At 35.7% G+C, this 23,928-nt stretch overlaps 1 protein-coding gene and 3 non-coding genes across 4 annotated transcripts; all 4 read right to left on the bottom strand.

The window, feature by feature from the left end:
* Positions 1–381: 381 nt before the first annotated feature.
* On the bottom strand, positions 382–3,035 carry LOC107780492 (large ribosomal subunit protein uL29-like). The gene is made up of 4 exons (XM_016601041.2): positions 2,950–3,035; positions 2,674–2,809; positions 783–939; positions 382–636 (listed from the first exon to the last, which is right to left on the bottom strand). Exons 1-4 carry the CDS (start codon positions 2,951–2,953, stop codon positions 562–564), a joined length of 372 nt encoding a protein of 123 aa, XP_016456527.1. The 5' UTR covers positions 2,954–3,035; the 3' UTR covers positions 382–561.
* LOC142177871 (small nucleolar RNA snoR109) lies at positions 1,198–1,290 on the bottom strand. The gene has a single exon (XR_012706415.1). It is a non-coding gene; the product is annotated as a small nucleolar RNA snoR109 (small nucleolar RNA).
* On the bottom strand, positions 1,616–1,705 carry LOC142177867 (small nucleolar RNA snoR109). Its single transcript, XR_012706411.1, has one exon. It is a non-coding gene; the product is annotated as a small nucleolar RNA snoR109 (small nucleolar RNA).
* Positions 2,069–2,158, bottom strand: LOC142177868 (small nucleolar RNA snoR109). Its single transcript, XR_012706412.1, has one exon. It is a non-coding gene; the product is annotated as a small nucleolar RNA snoR109 (small nucleolar RNA).
* Positions 3,036–23,928: the final 20,893 nt, after the last annotated feature.

Here is a 23,928-nt window from a genome sequence, read left to right as displayed (position 1 = left end):
GACATCGTAAGAAAAAAAATCTAAAGTTGAATGAGGAAATTCAAACGAATACCAACTTCAAAAAATTATTTGGAAGTTCCAAGAAGATTGAAAGCATAAAAGTTGAAGATTTGAAAATTCACTTGACATACATCTTCAGACATCGAATATTCACCTTACAAAAAAAATCAAAAATTGTATGAGGAAAATTCAAACGAATACCAACTTCAAAAATTATTTGCAAATTTCAAGAATTCCACAAAAAGTCTTCACTTAGTAAACCCAACAATTACTTACTTTAAATGAGTGACGGACAAACTGAACAATATTCTAACACCAGTAAGGCATAGAGTATATGATAAGAAATTTTCAATGGCATTGAACCACTAATAACAAACAGGCTATTCAACATAAAATAGTCATTACTACCAACATTCTGAACAAATGAAGCTCCATATTGGTCATGTATCAAATGTCAAAAGCACCAGATGAAACAAAGCAAAACAAAATTTGTATTGCTGACAAGTTCGACAAGTAATTTTGATCCAAAAAACAAAAATCTCAGCAGAAGTAGATCCTATCCTAAACTTTGATAGCATATTTTCTTATGGGGAAATACATCTCCTTCTTCTTCTCTCTCTCTGTCTTCAAGGATGCCTGCAGTCATAAAGAAAATAAGTCATCAAATTGTTAGTTTATCTTTCTGGTTGGCGTTACAAACTTCATTCACTAAGAAAAACAAAAATCCTTAGCACTCCGATTAATGAGATGGAATATTAAGAGCAGATATAGACGAAAGATACCTGGTGCTTAGTCAAACGTCTGCGGATTGCCCTTGTTTTCTTGGGGCGAAGGTCAAGAGGCAAGTACTTCTTGTTCTTGTAAGCTTCCCGAAGAACTGACTTTTGCTTTTGTGAGATCACAGTCAAAACCTGTGCAATCGACAACCTTACCACCTTTCTGCATTCACAAAATCACTCAACATAAACTCAAGGAAAAGCATAACAGATGGAAACAGTAAACAATCACTTCTCTACTCATTTGTATACTTGTCATATCATTGTATTTCTCACTTTAGATACTCCTCTTATTTTAACTTGCATCCCCACACCCTCAAGAACACCAGACTCTTAGGTGTCACGAGGATAATCACAAATAGAAAGCCTGAATAGACAATCTTCAATATGTATGCAAAACATAAGAAGTTCAGTAAGCAGATAATGTAAGTAGTTCGGTAAGCAGATATGTCAACAGATTTATTTAACAACCGGCCAGTATAACTTCTCAAATATATTCATATAGCTACAGCCACCATGGCTCAAGATGAAAGGCACACAACTAAACCCTCCTCTTGGTACAATGTAGCTTCAATAAACAAGCAACATTCCGTCAATGAAATCCATCAACAGATTATGTAAACATATAGATCAGTTAGTCAGTTACGGTAAAAAATACTACTATACTCAATTGAATACTTCGCATCATAATGTTGTATTTCTCACTTTAGGTACTCGTATTTTAACTTGCGTCCCAACACCCCAAAGGAACACCAGATACAAAGCCATCTCTTAGGTGTCTCAAGGATAATCACCAATCTTCAGTGTGTATGCAAAATGTAAGTAGTTTAGTAGGCAGAAAATGTAAGAAATTCGGTAAGCAGATATGTCAACAGATGTATAACAACCGGCCAGTAAACTTCTCAAAAATATTCATATAGCTACAGCCACCATGGCAGTTAAGATGAAGGGTACCCAAGTTAACTCTCATCTTGGTACAATGTAGCTTCTATAAACAAGACAACCTTCTGTTAATGACATCCGTCAACAGCTTGCTTTAACATTTAGATCAGTTACTATTTGTTGCTATGGCAAATAATCACTACTCTACACAAATTAAATACTTGTCATCAAAATATTGTATTTCTCATATTTAGATACTCCTCTTCTTTTCACCTGAACCCCCCAATCCCCCCCCCCCCAAAAAAAACACCCAATACAAGGTAACTCTAAGTTGTCTCAAGGATAATCACCAATAGCAAGCCTGATTAGACTACCTTCAGTGTGATGCAAAACGTAAGAAGTTCAGTAAGCAGTATAAGAAGTTCGGTAAGCAGATATGTCAACAGATTTATAACAACCGGCCAGTAAACTTCTCAAAAATATTCATATAGCTACAGCCACCATGGCAGTTAAGATGAAGGGTACCCAAGTTAACTCTCATCTTGGTACAATGTAGCATCTATGAACAAGACAACCTCCATTCAAAGAGACCCATCAACAGCTTATGTTAACATATAGATCCGTTACTATTTATTAATATGGCTTCAATTAACACAGCCTTCTAAAGAAAGACTTGACAACCACATACATCAGCAGCTACTGCAGGGATGGCAATGCAGTGTGCAGGATCTTTGAAACTTTGTATGGTGAGGTTCTTTTACTTTCTATATCCCTATTCATTATGTTTTAATTTTCTGAATTCTTATTATTTATATACAACATTTGATAAGAAAATGCTAACAAAATCTACCATAGACCAAAAGTACATAAACTACCTGCTTTATGCTTAGGCAACACGTCTCACACGATATGTACATTTAAAAACAAAATCACATTAACTAAAATTACAAACAAATTAGTACCCATCAACAATTTTTTATTGCAAGGATTAACTACAGAGGAGGGAAATGCATACATTTTGGATAGCTTGTTAGGGGCACCACCGGTGACTTTAGCAACACGGAGAAGGGCAAGTTCAGCCTTCAGATCCTTCAACTGAGCCAACAGCTCTGTCTTCGACTTGCCCCTCAGCTCATGAACCTTTATTCTCGCTGCATTTCACACAAAACAAAAATTAATCTCAAGCAGTTAATACAAATCAAAAATCACAAAACACTTTTTAGAAATCATTTGAAGATGAAGAAAATTGAATCTAAAATATGAAACTGAGTGAGTTTGAAGATGCGCGTACCCATGGCTGCTCCTTTGAGGTTACTGCTTAGAAGCTGAAGAGGATTTAGGGTTTTTGGGCAATGGCTGAACCGTGAATATATATAGTTTTGACTGAGTATCTTATTTGGGCTGGACTTCGGTTCCAAAATAAAAGTTGAGGCCCATTTTGGCTCAAATTCAGTGATAGGCCCATTACTTTACTGCTTCCATAACTCCGTTACATTATACACTAATTAACCTAAATAGCCGCCTACGCAATTATTTAAATTAAAATTAGCAGGATGATATATAATATATGTATAATTTATGCATAGCATATATATAATCGTGTATAATCATCATATATTAAATGTATACTGGCTAGAAAAATAAACAATAAATCTAGTCAGCTATTTGCGTAAAAATCTCATTTATTATTCTGCTGGTACTGCCACAAAGTAATCCCAACATTAGTTCATGATAGAACTTACACAGTTTATAGGTTTAATGTGTTACAGTACCGGCCCAAGGGTGAAGCTGCTAAAGTAGCTACTTTGGGCCATAATATTTGGGGCCTCAAATTTTCCTAATAGGTTATATGTTAGTTTATTCTTAAAAGGGAACCTTACAGAAATGACCCAAAAAAAGTCTTAACTTACCAACCTCTAGTCATTAATCATAGACTTACTAAAACTAGCCAAGCACATATAAAAATTAAAAACCCAAAGAAATAAGGTTCATTCTCTCCAAGAATCACACACAAAGATCTCCTTCCATATTTTTAAGCGTGATTAGCAACATTAGATGCAAGACGAAAGAAAAATTCATAGATGAGGTAGCAAATAAGGTGACGAAATATAATATATATATATATATATATATATATATATATATATATATATATATATATATATATATACAAGATTCCAAAAATTTACGTAAAGGGGGACTTTTTTCCATGGGTATGGTTGAGATTCATTGAAAACATATAAATGGGTCAATATACAAAATTTGAGAAAGATTTGAGGTGATTTGGACTGATTTGGTATCAAAATTAATAGTTAAAATCTAGTTCAAAAATTTTTTCTGCGACACATGTATCAAACATATATCACAGTAGGTATACATGGATATACATGTGATACATATTTGATACAAATATGATACATATGTGATACACAAATGATACACAGAGTGATACACCTATTATTTTTTCATGTTCATCCTCTACTTCGAATTTTCAATTCAAACCACCTCAAAACTCCACCAAATCATCCCAAAAGTGAGATTCAAGTTTCTTAAGATGTACCCAATCTATTCTAATAACACTCATTCATAAGAAAGCAAAAATTTGACCTTCTTTGCTTACAAATAGTTATTTGGCTAATATTAGTAATATTTTATGAATTGACCAATTTTTGTAATAAGCTACTTATAAATGGACATAGCTGGTATTTTCCTAATATTTAGTGTTTTAAATGAGAAAGTACATATTTTCATAATTAAAAAGTAAGATAAAATTGTTGATTGTAAATTGAGAAAAGAACCTTTTTTTTCAAAATCAATCTCCAGACCATAAATTGAGAAAGAATTCGATTATTAATTCATAACTCAAAAAAAGGTTGAAACTTTATTGCAATTCCAAAATGTGCCCTTGATAAATTTTTAGCAAACAATAAAATATTAAATTATAAAGTATATCTCAATAGAGATTAAATGGACCAGATAAAGTTATTAATAACTTTACATTAAAAAACTAGAAAAAATAGAATTTAAATGAACTTATATATGAAACATTTTTTTTCTTTTATTAAAAAAAAAGCCTTTCATTGAAGTTTTGCTTTAGGCCTTAGTGTGTCAAATGGCTAGGGTCAGTTTGGACGAATTGAAATGAGTTGATTCTATTAGATGAGTCGTAACATAATCTTAAGAATTTACTTATGTCAAAATAAATTGGGTCAAAGTTGATTTAGGTAACAAGTACCACCAAAGGATGTGGTGCAGTGGATGAGACTACTCTTCCCTTAACTAGAGGTCTCGGGTTCGAGCCCTAGATATGAAAAAATCCTTGGTAGGGAGCGCTTTCCCCCGAATGGGTCCCTACGCGATGCGAATCTGGATATAGTCGGGCTCCAATGCGGGTATTGGATACCGGGTGAAAAACCAAAAAAAGGGTAACGAGTCAAAAACATTAGCGGTTCAACTAAAAATTGGGATGAGCGAGTTAGATTTCTACAGGTTAAAATGATGCTTACAGGTTGTCAAATGATAGATTAAATCATGTTCTGATGCGATAAAACATGTTTTGAGTCAATAAACAAGTATTGACTTAATCAACTAGTCCAAATACTCGAGTCAAAGTAGGTTAGTTCAAGATCAAAGTTGATACCTCTAATTTGAAGTGGCGATCAATAATATTAAGATAAATTATATTTCACTTTGAAATTACCTTACTTTATTGGGAATCTTAGGCAAATACCCAGACGACAGAAAAAATTTACCCCCCCCTACCCACAAATGTTTTAAATACCCATAAAGCCAACCAAGCCAAATCAAGTTAAGTCAAGCCAAACCAAGTCAAATCAAGTTAAGTCAAGCTAAGTCACGCGGGTTGGTAGGGTAATTATTTTTTGTTGGCTAGGTATATATATTGTTGTAATTAGTTTTCAAATATAGAAAAGAGTAATTATTTTACGCTCAATGGGTATTTTGCATAAGAGAAATTTTCATAAATCACTATAGTTTATAGCCTAATAACTACAATTTGCCTAATTATCATTCGTAGCTACTGTTCAATTATTACTAACTTGTATTACTTATATTCAAACGCGCAACGAATACTGCTTGTATCAATTGCATTCGTTTACGCAATGAATACAACTTGTATCAAATGTATTCGTTCGCGCAATTATATTCATTAGTGCAATGAATATAATATGTATCAACTGTAACCAAGGCGAAGTACAATGATGTTTATAAAGGATACATCGTATATAGGGGTGTATACAAAGGATACATATTTGTTCGTGCAACGAATACAACTAAGGCGAAATACATAAATGCATAAAAGTAAAATATTCTTGTTGAGATTCAAACTCAAGACCTTCACTAGCTAAAGCATGCGCTCTAACCAACTAAACTATAAGAGCTTGTTTCTCTCTTATTTTATTTCAAAACAATTAAGCTATTATTTTATGGATTTGCTATAAAATTTAAAATATAACTACGAATGGTAAATACAGTGTAAATGTTTGATGTATAACGTAATTTTCCCTTTGCATAATTTGCTCTACTTTATTGGCGTTGGGAATGGTTTTTTATTGAAGTAGGCCTCTCTCAATGAGCCTAAACGGATATTAATTACTGAAGAATTGACACTATTTAGCCACTTTTAATAGTCTTATCTAGGATATATCCATTAGTTATAATGTCTTAAAAGTGTAAGTATTTTGTTTTTGCACTTCTTTTTCTTCTTCTTCTTCTCCCATATTTCTTCTTGACTGTGGCGTCTGGACTTTTGATGAATACTCCTGACTTAGCAATAAGGTGGTGAAAAAGCTTCAAATATATGGTGATTGCATAACGCCAGAGTGATAGTATGCTTCAAATGTGGTTCAAGCTTGAAATAGCATTGAAATTCAAACTTCAAGATTCAAATTCAGGTCATTGGAAGAAATATGTGTTTTCAATAGGGAAATCTTACGGGAATGTATATAAAAAGAAGATATTCTTTACCAACAACTAGACAACTATGAAAGCAAATCTGCTCCAACGCAGTATACAAAAGCCAAAAACGAAAGTAAGCAAAGTAGATCCCAAGGTAAGCTTCAAAGATAGAGTACTTGAAAATCAACTATTTGAGTCTATGGATTTCATCTCCTCGGTTGAAAAACAAAGACTTTACAAACCTTGGACCAAAACACTAATCATCAAACTAATAGGTAAAAGAATGGGTTATAACATTCTTCTCACCAAAATACAAAAAATCTGGAACACCTCTGACCCACTAAATCTTATAGACCTTGATAATGATTTTTACCTTAAAAGATTTTTATCGGAGAACCTATATACCACTTTTCTGAATAATTGACTATGATTTATTAGTTCACAGTTCCTCTCTATTAGGAAATGGATACCAAAATTTAATTCCAACAATGTCCAAATTACTTTTTCTTCAATATGGGTGCGCCTTCAAGAATTGCCTACAGAATATTACGACCTAAATATACTCCAAAAAATTGGAAACACAATTGGTATAGTCCTAAAAATTGACAGTTGTACGACACACACAATACGGGGAAGGTACGCCAGACTATGCATCTTAGCACCACTGAGTAAGCCTCTACCTACGAATGTTATGATAGGCAAGCATCTACAGGAAATAGACAATGAGGACACAAACTCACTGTGCACATCGTGCGGATACTTGGGCCACAATCACTATCAATGCCCACAACGAAAAGCTACCTAACAGACGGAGCAGTCAACCTCAGAAGTACGCCATCCCAAGACAAGTGAAAAATAATCACTTACACAAAACAAGAGGTACGCTACTAACAAAGCTTCAGAATTAGATGTAGATGGAAAACAAAGAGACAAAGGGAAAACTAAAAATTCCGAAAACACTGGAAAAGAAAAAGGAACAACAACAACAACAACCACCTAGTAAAATTCCACTAATGGGACCTGGGGAGGGTAATGTGTACGCAGACCTTACCCCTACCCCGAAGGAGTAGAAAGGCTGTTTCCGAAAGAGACTCGGCTCAAGAAAATAAAAAGGCAAAAGGACAAAAAGGAGACAATATTAGTATCATCACAACAATCATAGGAAAAATAAGAACATCATGAAATCCAGAAGAAAGATACAAAGCAAAGGGAGACAATATTAGTATCACCGCAACAAGCATAAGAAAATAGGAACACCATAAAATCTAGAAGAAAGATGCAAAGCAAAAACGATAGCTAGTAAATAGGACCTGCACTAAAAAGCAAAATAGTAAAATACAACATTGCCACTAGCTATCTTAGACAAAACCCCTACATGGCTAGTCCCACAATAGTACAAAGTAAGGCACGACTCAACTACCTCCTAACCTACAACCCTAATATTCGACCTCCACATCTTCCTATCAAGTGTCATGTCCTCGGAAATCTGGAGCCTCACAATATCCTGCCTGATCACCTTTCCCAAATACTTCTTAGGCCGCCCTCTACCTCTTCTCGTGCCCTCTACAACCAGCCGCTCACACCTCCGTACCGGAGTATCTGGGCTTCTCCTCTGAACATGTCCGAATCATCTAAGCCTCACTTCCCGCATTTTGTCATCAATGGGAGCCACGTGCACCTTTCTCCCGAATATCCTCATTCCTAATCTTATCTATCCTAGTGTGCCCGCACATCCATCGCAACATCCTCATTTCTGCTACTTTCATCTTCTGGATATGTGAGTTCTTAACGGGCCAACACTCAGCCCCATACATCATGGCCGGTCTAACCACCGCTCTATAAAACTTACATTTGATTATTGGTGGCACTCTCTTGTCACACAGGACTCCAGATGCTAACCTCCACTTCATCCATCCTACCCCAATACGGTGTGTCATATCCTCGCCAATCTCCCCTCGCACCTGGATAACCGAACCAAGGTACTTGAAGTTGTCTCTACTCGGGATGACCTGCGAATCAATCCTCACATCCACGCCCAATTCCCCTAGCTCAACGTTGAACTTACACTCCAGGTATTCCGTCTTCGTCCTGCTCATCTTGAAACCCTTAGACTCAAGAGCATGTCTCCAAACCTCCAGCCTCTCGTTAACACCGGCTCGCGACTCATCAATCAGAACTATATCATCGGCGAATAGCATGCACCATGGCACATCCCCTAGAATATGGTGTGTTAACGTGTCCATCACCATGGCAAATAAGAACGGACTGAGCGCAGAACCTTGGTGTAACCCCCATTACAACTGAAAAAGAAAAAGAAATTGAAAACGGAAAAGAAAAAGAAAACAAAAAAGCGAAATTAGAATAGAGGAAGAAGCGAAAGAAAAAAATGGGGAAAAAATAGAGGCAATGATTACATCAGAAAGTGATGTAACTAGACATACCAAATTTACGTTGGAAACAAGAAAATGTATTTCTTTTGAGCCCAAAAAAGAAATAAATGACTCTCCAAGCAGCAAAAGGGATATCTATAGTTACTAAAAATAACAAGTTTGCCATCTTAAACGACCATGTGTGGGAACTTCAAAACAAAAATACAAAAATACAAAAAAAAAATCTAACCAATCCAAATCACCAGCCAAAATATATGTTACACACTCTCATTTCCAATTCACATCAACTGCACTTACAGTACCAACAGAACAAAAGCCTCATACGATAAAACCCGTAAATAGAAAAATACCTGAAACAACAAAAACCACCTTTCCACGAGCCCCACCAAACATCAACCCAAACGAACAACCCACAAAACCCCAACCATCAAATCTGCCCCCACTTTTGGATAATACACATAAATCTATTCCCATCACATTTAATGGGCTGGCTCCTTCTAAGGCTCCGTAAATATTTTACCTAAATTTTGGAGTTTCGTAGTGCTGAAGTAGGCTTATGTATTGACGTATGTAGAGACGCGGTACAGACTTTTTGGGTTGAATAATGCGTTGGGGATGAAGGAAAAATTTTGGCAGAAAAAGATATTTTTGCGGCCCACTATGCGACCGCAGAATGAAGCAGAAAACTAGGCAAAGTTTAGGCGGTATTGTGCGGTAAATATGCGATCGCAAAACTATTTCGCGGGACGCACATCGATCGCGGAACCAACATGAAAATTTTTCGGAGGGAGGTTCTGCGGCGCATTATGCGACCACAGAACAGGTTTGCAGATCGCACGATGGCCGCAGAGTGGGGCAGAATTGCCTAGTTTCGGAGGGCCATTTCGCGGCCCATTTTGCAGACCGCGAAAGCATTATGCGATCACATATGCGACCGCCGATCGTGTTTCAGAGCTTTATTTTTCTGGTTTTGTAAACCCGACCCCATTCTTTTAAAACAATGTTAAGGGTCATTTTAGAAGGTTCAAACTCACATTTTAGAGAGAAAGGACGGTGGTCTATAGTGATAAAAGGAGTTCTAAGTCATTTATTCATCAATCTTTGTCAACCCTTGAAGATTTCTCTAGGATAACTCACAAGGTCTTCAACCAAAAGGTAAGATTCTACACCCTAACCCTTAATTTCGGAATTTAACTAAAAATGGGTAATGTAAAGCAATTCTTGGGTGTGTGAGTTATTTATTTTATATGCATGTACCATCTAGGATAGTAGGGAGATTGTTGAGCTCTTTTGGGTGAACTTTGGGTAGCGGGGTGAAAGAATCTACCATAGAAGGACCTTAAAAACTTAATGTACGCCTAGTTTTTGGTAAAATACTGAAGTGTGCTAGAATTATAAACTCCTTCCTAATTTGTGTTCAATTTCGCTATATCTCTAAATAAATCAAAGTGACTAGGATCTCCGGAACATTATAGTAAATTAAAAATCTCGAGGCGAGGTATGTTGGCTAAACTTCTTTGTTAGAATTGAATTCCCACGATGATCTTGTAAGTCCCGAGTTGTCCATTATGAATTGACTTTTCTGAATAAGTTGGCGTCGGATGATGGATATGTATGAATATGTTTAAATGTGTTTTAGAATGTTCTTATTATATTGTGATATTCTTCGGGAGAGTATTTGAAGTATGAGTTTGTATTAAAATGTTGTGACTTTAAGTCAAGTCCAAATGAAAGTGATCACATCAAATTGTATAAGAGATCGTATGTGCCTAAGACCCTAATTCGCTCAAGTATATGTTTAAAGTCTTAATTTGAAAAGCTTTGTTGTTGATTATCCATGATAATGATTGAAAATGGAATACTGAGCTTGAATTATGAAATACGGCCAATGTGCCAAGAATGATATTGCGTTATGGCCAATAATGCCAACAAAATGAATGACATGTAAAAGAATATGAATTGAGTAGTAAATAATAAATACCTTGGGAGTATCGCTTAGCCACCGAGGAAGGGTAGGTCGGAACAACCTAATCCCGAAACTAGTGACTGAGGGGTAAATCCATGTGTTAATGTGATGAGACTGTTTTCCCTTATATGGGATGAGATTGGTGTGTTGAGATATTTTTCCCCTTAAATGGGATGATATTATTGCTAGCGAGATGTGATGTGATGTCGATCCACACGACATTGTGGTGAGATGGCATAGCCGATCGGGCTGAGATCGGACGCCATATCGCGCACATGGTGGTATTGTGAGTGTACGTCTCAGGGTGAGACGGCTTAGCCGGTGGGGCTGAGATCGGACTCCATGCTAAAACATTGTGGTGTATCGGCGCTAAAGATCTCCCAACTTAAATTACCGAGACCTATTTGAACCTTAACTTGACACCTTGATACTGTTTGAGTCTTTTATTGATTTGATATTTTATTCTCCGTTTACTGTTGCTCGTTCTACTGAGAGGGTGTTTAGTTTTACATACTAGTACTATTCCATATGTACTAACGTCCCTTTTGCTAGGGGCGATGTATCTTTAATGGATACATATGGTTCCATAACACGTGGTATTGATCAGTGATAGCAACACACCCTCTCCTCAACTGATTTGATGAGCCCCATTTCATTTCGGGGTACATAGCATTTTGAGGTATAGCCGGGGCCTTGTTGTCGGCACTATCGTAGCACTCTTTTGTTCTTGTTAGAGGCTCTGTAGACATAATGTGAGTTGTGTCTGTTTTTAGGAAAGTTAAAACTAGCAATGTTGTAATTGTGTCATCTGTTCCACTTTAACTATGATTGTACAATATATTGTTTTGAACATTTGTTAAGGACGAAACTAATGGAAATGAAATGGTGTTGTTCACATTATTTCTTAATGACCAATTAATCAAATGCATTCTTCTCTTTATTTGTGGGTGAGTTGGATAGACGACATTGTGCAAGATTGCTCGACCGGGGTAACTCTGTTGAGCGCCGGTCGCGCTCTTTGAGGTCGGGGCGTGACAATCCTACCCTTCCGCCTACCCCTAAACATATCAATACCACTCATTCCTCTTCTATCACCCCTAACCCAGCCCCTACTTCCAAACACCAGACACCATGTTACCTCCCACCCATTATAACCTCTCTGAAGGAATGCCAATTAGAAACGTCTCACACGCTTACTTAACTATCCCACTCGCCACCACTTAACAATGCATTAAATAATGCCGAGGCAGTACCAAAGCTATCGTTTGAACCACTACTACTACCAATGCCATTAAAATCACCACTATGGTTGCCATCACAGGGAAGAAGAAGACTACCAACCCTATCACAATAACCAACTACTACTTCCAAACGACGATCATCCCCGTCCCAACTGTCATCAACCACCAAATCTACTACAATCAGATAAGCAACAATATGTATGGCCTCATGAACCAGTAGTGGGTTACACTACATTACATTCAGCAGGATCCCAATACCTACCACTCACATGTAAACCAGAATCCGGTGACCCCCACCCAGCAACAAGCGGCCCTGATACTAGAAACAACCCAAGAGTTAATCGAGATGATACAACAAGGTCTCTATACTAATTACTAGGCAATAACAGCGCTATAGTCACTATACACCAGGAGATAGCAACCTTGGATCTTGTCCAACAACTAGGCAACCGCAACGCACACCAACAGCAGGAACCTCACCCTCCCCTCATAACCAGGAGGAGACTGCATCCCCACAAGCTAATTGGTTGCTATTGTCACCAGAACAAGCCCTGCCGGAGAACCTGGATATTGAGGACCAACTAACACCACTAGATCCATTATCCCCTTTGAACATAGAAGAGGCAGCGGCTATAGTTCTCGAGCCCGAACAACTGGCGCCAAACATCCTCGATCAAATTCTCCAGAACATCACACTACAGGAATCACTGTCAATGACCCTCAACGAAAACAGACAAAAAAGGTGCTTCATAATTGTTCCAACAAATGTCCTGATGATAGCTATGAACATCCACTCCTACCCACTCTCAATCCTTCACAAATATACTATACTAATAAATCCAACACTGACGGTGAAGGACATTCTGACAGACAATGGGGTGGACCACCCACTGACCGCCCATCTGCGTATGTCACTAGCTTCGGGAGGGAGTTCGAGGATCGTCAATGAGCCCCCAGATGAAGATACTCCTTTGGGACTGCAAAGGGTGTAACAACCCAAAATTCAGGTGAAACTTCAAGGACCGCATAGACTGGAACAAGCCCTCCATCATATGCCTTACAAAGACACGCATGCAAAGCCACTACGACCTCATGGAGTTTGTCTCTGTAAGAGTTTACCGCTGACCCTGTTACCACCTCTGATCAGGAGATCCACATCAATATTCAGGTAAGAGGAACATCTCACAGTTGGCTTTGATCCTTAGTTTACGCAAGTACAAATTTAGCTAATAGAAAAATATTATGGAATAACTTATAAATTGTTGCTAAAAACCATACTTTGCATTGGCTTCTCTGTGGGGATTTTAATGAAGTAACATCGGCCTTTGAAAAGTTTGGAGGAAGGCCAATTAATAATACTAAGATTGCTGCCTTTATATAATGCCTAGACAATCTTAATATGATTGACCTATGGTTCACGGGGCAAAGGTTCGCGTAGACAAATAAAGAAAAAAAAGGGGCCACCAAATTTTGAAAAGATTAGACCGCTTTCTTGCCAACCCGGAATGGGAAGGGACATACCCAGATGCGATTGTGTCTCATTTTCCACATACGCACTCTGACCACTATCCCGTCATCTTGAATCTAACAAAATCTATAGAAAAACCACACCACGTATTCTGCTTTGAAATAATGTGGCTAAGCCACCATGACTTTAACAGTATTGTCAATTATCACTGGTCAAACAATATTAACTACAGGAACTCCATATCATCCTTCACGAAACATGCCGAGTCTTAGAATAAGAGCACTGTTGGAAACATTTTTAAAAAGAAACAAATCTTACAAAATAGAATACTATGTATCCAAAATATGCATCTTACTCACAAAAGAGATTTCCACATAGACCTTGAGGAATAACTCATTTGCAAATATAATGGAATCCTAAAAACGAAGAGGATTTCGGAAACTAAAATCTAGAGTCCAATGGATAAATGATGGTGATGCCAATACTAAATTCTTCCACATTTTGACTATATAACGAAGTAGGAAAAACAAAATCCTAGGGCTAAATGACTCAGTAGGCAACTGGGCTTTTGACCTACAAAATATATGAAGCATTATCTTAAAATACTTTACAGATATCTACACTACTGAATTACACTTTTGTTCTAAATATGTTACCCATAATCCAAGCACTTTCAATATTCTCAGCGACAGTGATAAAGTGTTCCTTAGTAGAGACCTAAATACACTTGAAATACACAAAGCAATTAAATTTTTTAAGCCACTCAAAGCACCCGGTCCAGATGGTATTCACACGATTTTCTTCCAGAAATATTGGGCGGACACATGTTCCTCGATCGTTAACACATGCTCACAAGCTTTCCAAACCATCACAATTGACCCTAAGATAAACAAGACATATATTTATCTCATCCCTAAAAAATAAATAACCCACAATATATCTCCCATTATCGACCTATTAGTCTTTGTAATACGATCTACAAGACAGTCACAAAAATCATTGTGAATAGGATACAACCTTTCCTTAACAAAATAACCAGCCTTACTCACTGCAGTTTCATCTCCGGTCGGTGGGCTATTGATAATGCTATTATAGTTCAAGAAGTAATTCACTCTTTCAAAAAGGATCCAGGTAGTATAGGGAAAATGATGCTTAAATTAGATTTAGAAAAAATATTTGATCCCCTGGAATGGTCCTTCATTAGAAATTCCCTACATACCTTAAACTTTCCTACCAAATTGATTAATCTAATTATGAACTGCATCTCAACATCATATACTTCTATAATAGCCAATGGCGAACTAACAAAATTCTTTGAACCCTCTCGTGGTATACGCAAGAAGACCCATTACCCCTACCTCTTTATTATCTGTATGCAATCAATTACTAGATATATTGAACATGCTGCAGATATCTGTCAATGAAAACCTATCAAAATTAGTCAAACTGGCCCACCCATATCTCAGCTACTATTCGCATATGATATTATCCTATTCTCCGAGGCAAATGCAACTAGTGCTGCTTCGATCATAAATATATTCACCTACATCACCCAACAATCTGGCCAGCGGATAAACTTCATAAAATAAAAAATCCTCTTTTCAAGGAATGTAGATAGCAATACTCATAGCATACTCTCCACAATGCTTAACATTAAGGTAACTAACAATGTAGGGAAGTATCTTGGCTTCCCAATCACTAATCTATAACCAAAAAGCTCTGATTATCAATTCATACTTGATAGACTGAATACAGGGCTAGAAAGCAAAGTACCTAACCCAAGTAGAAAGAACCACGCTTATCCAGTCAGTTCGGACATCTATACCTACACACTCCATGCAACTCAACTATCTACCTACGTCTACTAGAAAACATATAGACTGTATTTAAAGGAACTTTCTTTGGGGCTCAATCACAGAAAAAAGGAGAGTCCACCTTGTTAATTGGGATACCGTGACATCCCCAAAACAAGAAGGAGGACTAGGTCTTTTTAATTCCGAGAGAAAAAATTTAGCTCTTCTTTCCACCATTCTTTGGCGCCTACACTATAGCCCCAACATTCTATGGGCAAAGGTGGTAAGTCATGAATGCAAGGTAAGACAGGAACACAAAGACTTCATCACAACTGCAGCTGACTCTTATGTGTGGAAAAGCATTGCTAAAGCTCATCCATTCTTCGCAAAAGGATTAGCCTGGAATGTAGCGAATGGCAACCACATCAACCTTTGGAAAGATAACTGGATCATTGCACAACTGCCTTTGAGGTCTCTCATCCAAGGTCCACTAACAAATACGGACTTAGGGACAAATCTCTCACACATATTACAACCAAATTCTTGGGATCTAAGCCAATTATCCTTTGAACTCCCTGCAAATATCCAATCATTAATCCACAACACCTATATACCATTCTCCGAAAATGCCAAAGATAACTTCTTTTGGAAACCAACCAATGACGGCTCCTTCAATACAAAGATAACCTATTCTTTAATTAGGAATTGCCTATCTACACAACCACCAAGGGACTTCGAACACTCTTGGATATGGAAAGCCAACTGCCATAACAAACTAAAACACTTCTTGTGGCTACTAACCATAAAATGCCTACCTACAACATCCATGTTATACTACAGAAAAATAATTCCATCACCCATTTGTCCCCACTACAATCTAGTGGAAGACATATAACACATCTTTCTCCATTCCCCACGCAACACCCTTATCTGGAACACCTTACATATAGACTTTAATCCACCAAATTTCAGTATGTGGATTAAAGAACTATGTAATTCCACTAACTCAATAACTCTACCAAACCAAATACAAGTCCCATTATCCATTATCATACCCATTACTCTATGGCATATCTTGCTACACCGCAACAACAACCTATTCAAAGAACCTCTACAACAATCGCCAGCAACACACCAGTTGCCCAAGCTATTAAATACCTCTGCCTCACCAAACAGAGAACAACTCACCATCAATCTACAAGAATTCAAGTACGGTGGGTGCCACCACCACAAAACATCTATAAACTCAACATAGATGACACACATACACACAAAAACTCCAACTTTGGAGGAGCAAGAGGAATCATTAGAGATTTCTAGGGTAACTGGATAGCAGGGTTATCCAGCCGTGTTGTGGCCAATACGCTACTACAAGCGGAACTTACAACCCTATTGAAGGGACTGGAGCTGGCCTTTACCAAAAACTTAATGCCACTGGTTGTGGAAACCGATTGTCTGGTATTGTCAATAATCATAAACTTCACATGACTAATGATGCTCACATAACTTCACTAAATGATTGCAGGTTCCTCCTTGCAACAATGGATCAGCCACTAGTCAAGCACATATACCGTGAAGCAAACTCAGTCGCACACGTTCTAGCACATTACGCAAGTACACATATGCTGGAATGATATGCTGAATGTGAAGACACTTTTTGGGACACAATGCCTTTATTCGCTTTCTTTAGTTACCCCAAAAACTTGTTAGGAACTGCATTGTTAAGATCGGTTCCATGTTGTAATAACACTTTTTAATTTCTTTCTTTAATATATCTCGTCGTTTTAGTAAAAAAAAACTAGTCATTTTAGTCATGTTATCAAGAATAGTCAAAAGAACTATCAATGATATACAACATTCAAAAAACTTAGGGAAAAAAGAATTTTTTTTCATCGAGTATTGTTGTTATTCGTTGAAAACACATACATGAGGCAATATACAAATTTTGACGAAGTTTGAAGGTGAGTTGGGCTAGTTTGGAGTCAAAATTCAATTATCAATGATATACAATATTAAAAATATTAGGTAAAAAGAAATATTATCAATGACAATGGTTGAAATTCGTTAAAAACATATAGATGAGGCAATATACAAAATTTGAGCAAGTTTGGAGGAGATTTGGATGGGTTTGATATCAAAATTTGTAGTTAAAATCGAGTTTAAAAATTTCGTTTGCTACACATGTATCAAACTTGTATCATGCATGTATCTCACACACATATATACATAGATATACATGATACATATTTAATACACATATGATACATATGTGATATACAAATGATACACAGTTTAATATACATATCGTACTAATAATTTATGGGCCATAACCGGTAATTTTCCTTTGAAGAATTAACCCAAATAGCCGTCCACCTTATCACTTAAACTAAAAATAGCCAATGAATGTATAATATATGCATAATTTATGTATTACATGTGCATAATTATGTATAATCAATGTATAATCTATATTTGTTTAAAGATCCCTTTTCCTTTTCCATATTTTGGCTATTGGTACTTAGCCCAAAGTGGGCTTATGTAATCAGTTATTCGATTCACGTAGACAAGTTTGAAAAAGGCAAAATTTAACACTGCCCCTTTTACTAACGAAGGGTGGGGGTGATATTTGTTGGGTTGACTTTGTGCAGGTTGACTATCCAATTCTCACTGAAAAAGGGGAAATCACATGCTAAAATATTTAAAAAAAAATACACACATCCTTATTAAAAAAAAAAGGAAAATCTTGTTTGTGCTTTTTGGTAGGAGAATACTTTGTGAAAAAACATTTTAAAAAATTAGTATTTAGTGTTTGATTGCCAAAAAAATATTTCTTAAAATAAAATATTTTCACCAAAAAAAAAAAAACGACTTTATTGTTTATGAGCGAAAGTTATCTTTTCCCTAATTTTATAGTATCATTGTTAACGACCATTACTCAGACACTGTTACTATACTTACAAAATAGTTTTTTAATTCATCAATCTTTAATTTTAAAGATTCTAAAGATTTTTCATTCTCAACCAAGCACGGAGAACATGTTCTAGAAAAGTATATCCCACTTTATGAAATTATTTTTCATTTTTTAAAAATTTAAATTCTAACCTAAAATGTATTTGCAAGTCAAAAAATATCTTGTTAGACAGTATCTCTATAAAACTTAATAACTATTGTTCCAATAGATTACACTAAAACACACAAAAAAAGCGAACAATATTTCACTAATTAAAAGCCAAAACTCAAAATAAACTACTCAACAAAACTTTCATGGCACTTATGACATATCCAACACTAACACATCATCTTCATCAAGCACATTTGAATCCACTTGTGATAAGATTGTATCAAGATCTTCGTTTCATCTATATATCAACCATTCATATGCAATATTAATTAGTTAAACATTAGGAATTAACTAAAATTTAAGAACTAATAACATTTAAATAAATCTTTTTGTTTTATCCCTCTGCCTGCCTCGTCCATGCCTAATGGGCCGGGGACTTGCTTGGGCTGGGCTAAAAGAGCATCACTCTTAGGTGGGGTTCAAAAATCTTAGCCCAGCCCAATTAAACCACGGGCTTGGCTAGGCCGACACAAAGTGTTAATGCCCAGGGGTGGATTAACTTTAGGTGAAGTGATGTCACGTGACACCGATTAGTCCGAAAATTTTACAAAATATACAGTATATATATTTGATGTGCAAAAATAAAAAAACTTCCCTAGATAATGAGTTGACATTATGTGGCTAATCTGCACTAAGCGCAATGGCTAGGCGTTTTATAATTCATGCAAGGTTAGGTTTTGGGTTCGAACCCTAACCACGACAATATTTTTGTTTTTTAAAGTTTTTGAGATTCAGTAATAAAAAAACTAAGTCGGGAATTGGAAGTTCGAACCTATGACCTACACTAAGGTCGTTAAACTAACCACACCATCGAGCCAAAGCCAGTGGTGGGTCAAGCGCCCTTATTAACTGGGATATACCCATCAAATGAATACATCACAAAAGGGGCGTAGGCACCTTATTCCAAAAGGTATCACGTGATACCGTTTTGTCGAGTTTTGTTTGTAATATGTATGTATAAATAATAAAAGAAGTTAAAATAATGCATATAAATATAAAAATAACACTGCTTATCGTCACAATGATTTATTCATTTGTTTACTATTTTAAATATCGACATACACCGCTTATAAAAATTCTTGTGTACGCCACCACACGCAGCTATGCTTGACGGCTTATGTGATAATATTTTTTAATTTCAAGAATGGCTAATATGATTATTAATAAATCTAATCTACTAAATTCAAATATTCCACTTGATCAACTAGAATTAAGAATCTCATCAAGTTATTTACTTGGTACTCCTCTACTTGATTTAGCCACACGCCTTCACCTTTACAAAGGAGATTTAAGATTTTTTTTGTTAGTACATATCCGAATAAAGACTCTTTATAAATTAACTAATTTTACGTTAGTTGTCAATTCACATATAATTTTTTTTTGTGCCGACGGAGTTTGACGTTATTGTTGTTATTGTACCCTAAAAAAACTATCGAATAAATAGTTCCAATGAATCTTGACCAATATATATTATATACTTACGTAGAGCGTCCTTCCATTTCCCAAAATAACATGCGTACAAACAGCTTTCATTTGTCGTTATGTTTTCGTAGTATATTAATCGTAACAATAGTATAGTTAATATTAGACGAGTACTTAGTCTTCTCCCAGCTAAAGTTTGATAATAACTGAAGAGTATAATATTCTATTAGATCACTTCTCTGTTTTTTATATTCATGAAATAATGTAAACGCCTCTAGAATAGCCATAAGCCTTTTATTATAGGTTCTACCTATTTATTAGAGGGCAAAGTAAACGTCATAGTCCTTTGTTATTCCCTTAATTACTGGCATTCGTATACCTAATTATTTGACTCTATCAAATATTTTAACTTAATAAAAATATGCGTTGCAATAAATATATATCAAGTCGCTTGCCTTAGTTTATACTATTGAATATAATTGGTTTCATCATATAGAATGAAGTCAATGATATTATTAATTGTGCTATGATTAAGGAAGTTAGTTTCCAAATATGTACGTGTTCTCTTCTGAATCTAGTAATGCAAATAAAAAAGGATGGACATAATGTACCTAGGATTAATTGTTATGTCCCAAAATCGATTTAACTTGCAATAATTAATCCACTCATTATCTTAAATGACACTATATATAGCCGTTCTCAAAATAATAGCAATATATATATATATATACAAAAATTATACAAATTCTATATATTTTTTCGGCTACCGAATATAAATAGTTTCTAGCGCGGGCTAAAAGTGAAAAAAGCCCTATGAATTTCTCACGAATTTTGAAGGGCTTCAAATATATATCCAAACATATTATTATCCTCATTATGTCCCTCTAATTATTCTTTGCTCGATGAATAGTTTGATTAAGCAACCATGACATATTGATTTTAGTTCTATATTTGGTTATTTGAGATAAGCTTCATTTATATGAGCTATAAAATTAAAACAAATAGAGGTTTTAAATAAGCACCCTTCTAAAGTGGAGGGTTCAAGCTCCATCACTCGCGTATTATTTTCTTCTCCTTCTCATTCCCGCTCCCTTGATGTAATAAAATTTATCTTTTTACGAAGAAAAAAAAATGAGGTTTTAATCAAGCACCCTTCTCTGAGTTAATGAATAATTTGTACTGAATAGTAATAATCCTTGTTTATACAGGGTTAATAATGTCGTCAATTTGAAAATTCTAAACTTCTATCAAATTGAGCTTTCTAATTATGTAAAATAATTGAATTATGAAACTTTAACAAGTCTATTAGAAAATCAAATTAGTAATTTTTATACGAAGATGAGACCAATTGAGCAATTTTAACAATTCAGCTTTTTTCATGTATTCAGTTAGTCGAGTAAATTATTAATTAGTCACCCGTGGGAAAACTGTATGGATTCTAGCAATAATTGTGTAGATTGAAACTTTGGCATAATGAGGGCGCAAGTAGGACAATGTTACATGAATGCAAATTATGTCATCATTTTGGACTTCATTAATTATTTTATTATCGTGGGCATCGTGGGGTGATGCATGTCGCAATTAAACCAGCCATGCAAACGTTGCAACTAGTAAATAAAAACAGCAGTCGTTGTACGAAGTATCATGCATTCACACAATATCTGGAGAAGGATTACGTCCCAAAGGGGCGTAATGTAGGCAACCTCCCTGATGTAAGTATCGGTGGCTGATTCTATGACTCGTACACGTAACCTATACGTACATGGAGAAAACTTTATCGTTGCTTCAAGACTCCCCTTCATTACAACTAGTAAATATACCTCCGATATAGAGCCGGAGTCAACATCTAAACTTTGTGGGTGTTAAATTCAAGAATAGCGGCATCAAATGTTAGTTACCAGATTCTGAAATAATTTTTTTACAAATTTAATAAAATTTTTAATATAAATATAAAGTTTGAACTAAAGTTATTAGGTTCGACTGAATTCGTAGTTAACCTTCTAGTTTCGCCTCAACTTTCGATCGTAAGCTCCTTTGTTTGAAGACGCGAACATTAATAGGCTCTACTTCAACTTGCAAAATTACATTAATTAAAGAAACAATTGGCTCAAAATAGTATATCAAGTCTAGTCTATCTAGACGGCATTGTCTATCCATTCCAAAGTAGCTCTCCTCACTATCTTTCTTCTTTGGAAATTGTAACAAATCAATGAATGCAGATCAATCATCATATACCACAACGAAGTTGGAGCCTTTTTTCAGTCAATTAATAATACTACATGACCAAACACTACTAAAAAAAAACATAAATTAGCAACAGCCAAATTCTATTGTTAAACAAAAAATTTCGTCGCTACTCCTATATATTTAGAGATAATTTTTTTAAAAATTCGGTTAGCTACGAGAGATTTAACGAAATATTAATGACATATTTAATTGGTTATGACGATTAACCTAAGATCAATGCAATTAGTTGGTTATCAACAAAAACACCAATAAGTGGGATTTTGTTCCACCATCCCTTCACACCCTAAAAGCATCGTCTTCACACAAGAGTGTTATTCCCGGTCAATATTGCTGTATTTGTAAATATTAATTCTGCAAAATATAAGTTAACGTAATGAAACAATAATAATAAATTCGAGCCCACTGAATTCACAGTGTTTCCTTAAGGAATTTAATCCCCTCCTAGTACCCAAGGTAATGGATTATTTCCTCCCAGGATAGAACGAATAACACACTGGTGTAGCGGTACTTCAAACCCCAGTGTTTCGGCGAACACAAAGTTCGGTAGCAAATCACACTTACAGTTGCTTTGTTTGAAGTTAAAAACAATGCAGAACGAAGGAGTATATACTCAGAAAAACGTATGGAAGTTCTGAGAGGAAGGAATGCAATGTATAGCCAATTTGTTGAGCGAATTGTAGCAGCCAAGAAGGAGTGCAAGACCAAACGTCCACCCTTCATGGTGGAGCAAGCATTACATGTTTGTGGACCAAATTATCAATACACGGATTGGAAAATATCCGTTTACAAATACGGATAATCTTACGTTAATATTTACTAAGCCGAAGCCGAAGCCGAAGCCGAAGCCGAAGCCGAAGCCGAAGCCGAAGCCGAAGCCGAGCCGAGCGAGCGACGACGACGACGGCGCGAGGCTTGCTTTCTTCTTAACTCTTTAAGAGCTACAAGAAGAGCAATTATATATATACCCACCAAAAATGTCTTCCACTTCCAATATGGGACAATGTCTCATTGTTAAGAGGGGAAACTTAAAATTTTACTCAAAATTTCATTTTCCCTCCATTTCCCATTCACCCTCATTTTAAGAATATTACATCTTAAAAATAAAACCTCAACAAAAAGGCCATCATTTTCACGTAAATTAGTAAAATGAAGTACGGTAAAAACTTATCGTATTTATATTCAAACAACTTAATCGGAAGAATTGCAAATTAAAGTGATAATTTATATCACTTCACCATGTTTAACTCCTAAAAGGTTATATACGGGGCATATATTTTGCAAAATTACTTGATTTAGTATAAATAACGAGTGTATGTGACGGTCTATTTTTACCAAACAGCTTTAACAAGCTTCCAAGAAATAAGCCTATCACTTATTCACAACACCCAAATATGACGCCAATTAAAGGTTCCTGAAAGAATCAAAAGATAAAAATAAGTCAAAAATATTTAATGGCTATGACATTTTGGGTTTGAAAATGACCTCCCTATAGAAAAAGAACTAAGGAGGTGGGTTATATTTGTATTTCTTTGACTGGGAATATATTTATTGGTATCTGCAAATGGTGATTATCTTTGACTCTTTCATTTGGACTTTTGAAAAGTGTTAATTTTGTCCAATAGCTATTTAAGGTTACGCTGCAACATTCCTTTCTAGATTTAATCAAATGTATATGATATTATAATATATTGCAAGAGACAATCAG

This window comes from Nicotiana tabacum, chromosome 23 (assembly GCF_000715075.1).
Source record: "Nicotiana tabacum cultivar K326 chromosome 23, ASM71507v2, whole genome shotgun sequence".
Classification (NCBI taxonomy): Eukaryota; Viridiplantae; Streptophyta; class Magnoliopsida; order Solanales; family Solanaceae; genus Nicotiana; species Nicotiana tabacum.
Note: the sequence above shows the minus strand (reverse complement) of the source record. Positions and strands in the feature narration are given on the sequence as shown.

Excerpts from the sequence above, each read along its gene's own strand:
- LOC107780492 (XM_016601041.2), bottom strand. Across the intron at positions 940-2,673 it reads CCTAACAAGCTATCCAAAAT|AAAGGTGGTAAGGTTGTCGA; the intron begins GTATGCATTTCC and ends TTGTGAATGCAG. Across the intron at positions 637-782 it reads GACGTTTGACTAAGCACCAG|GCATCCTTGAAGACAGAGAG; the intron begins GTATCTTTCGTC and ends TTATGACTGCAG.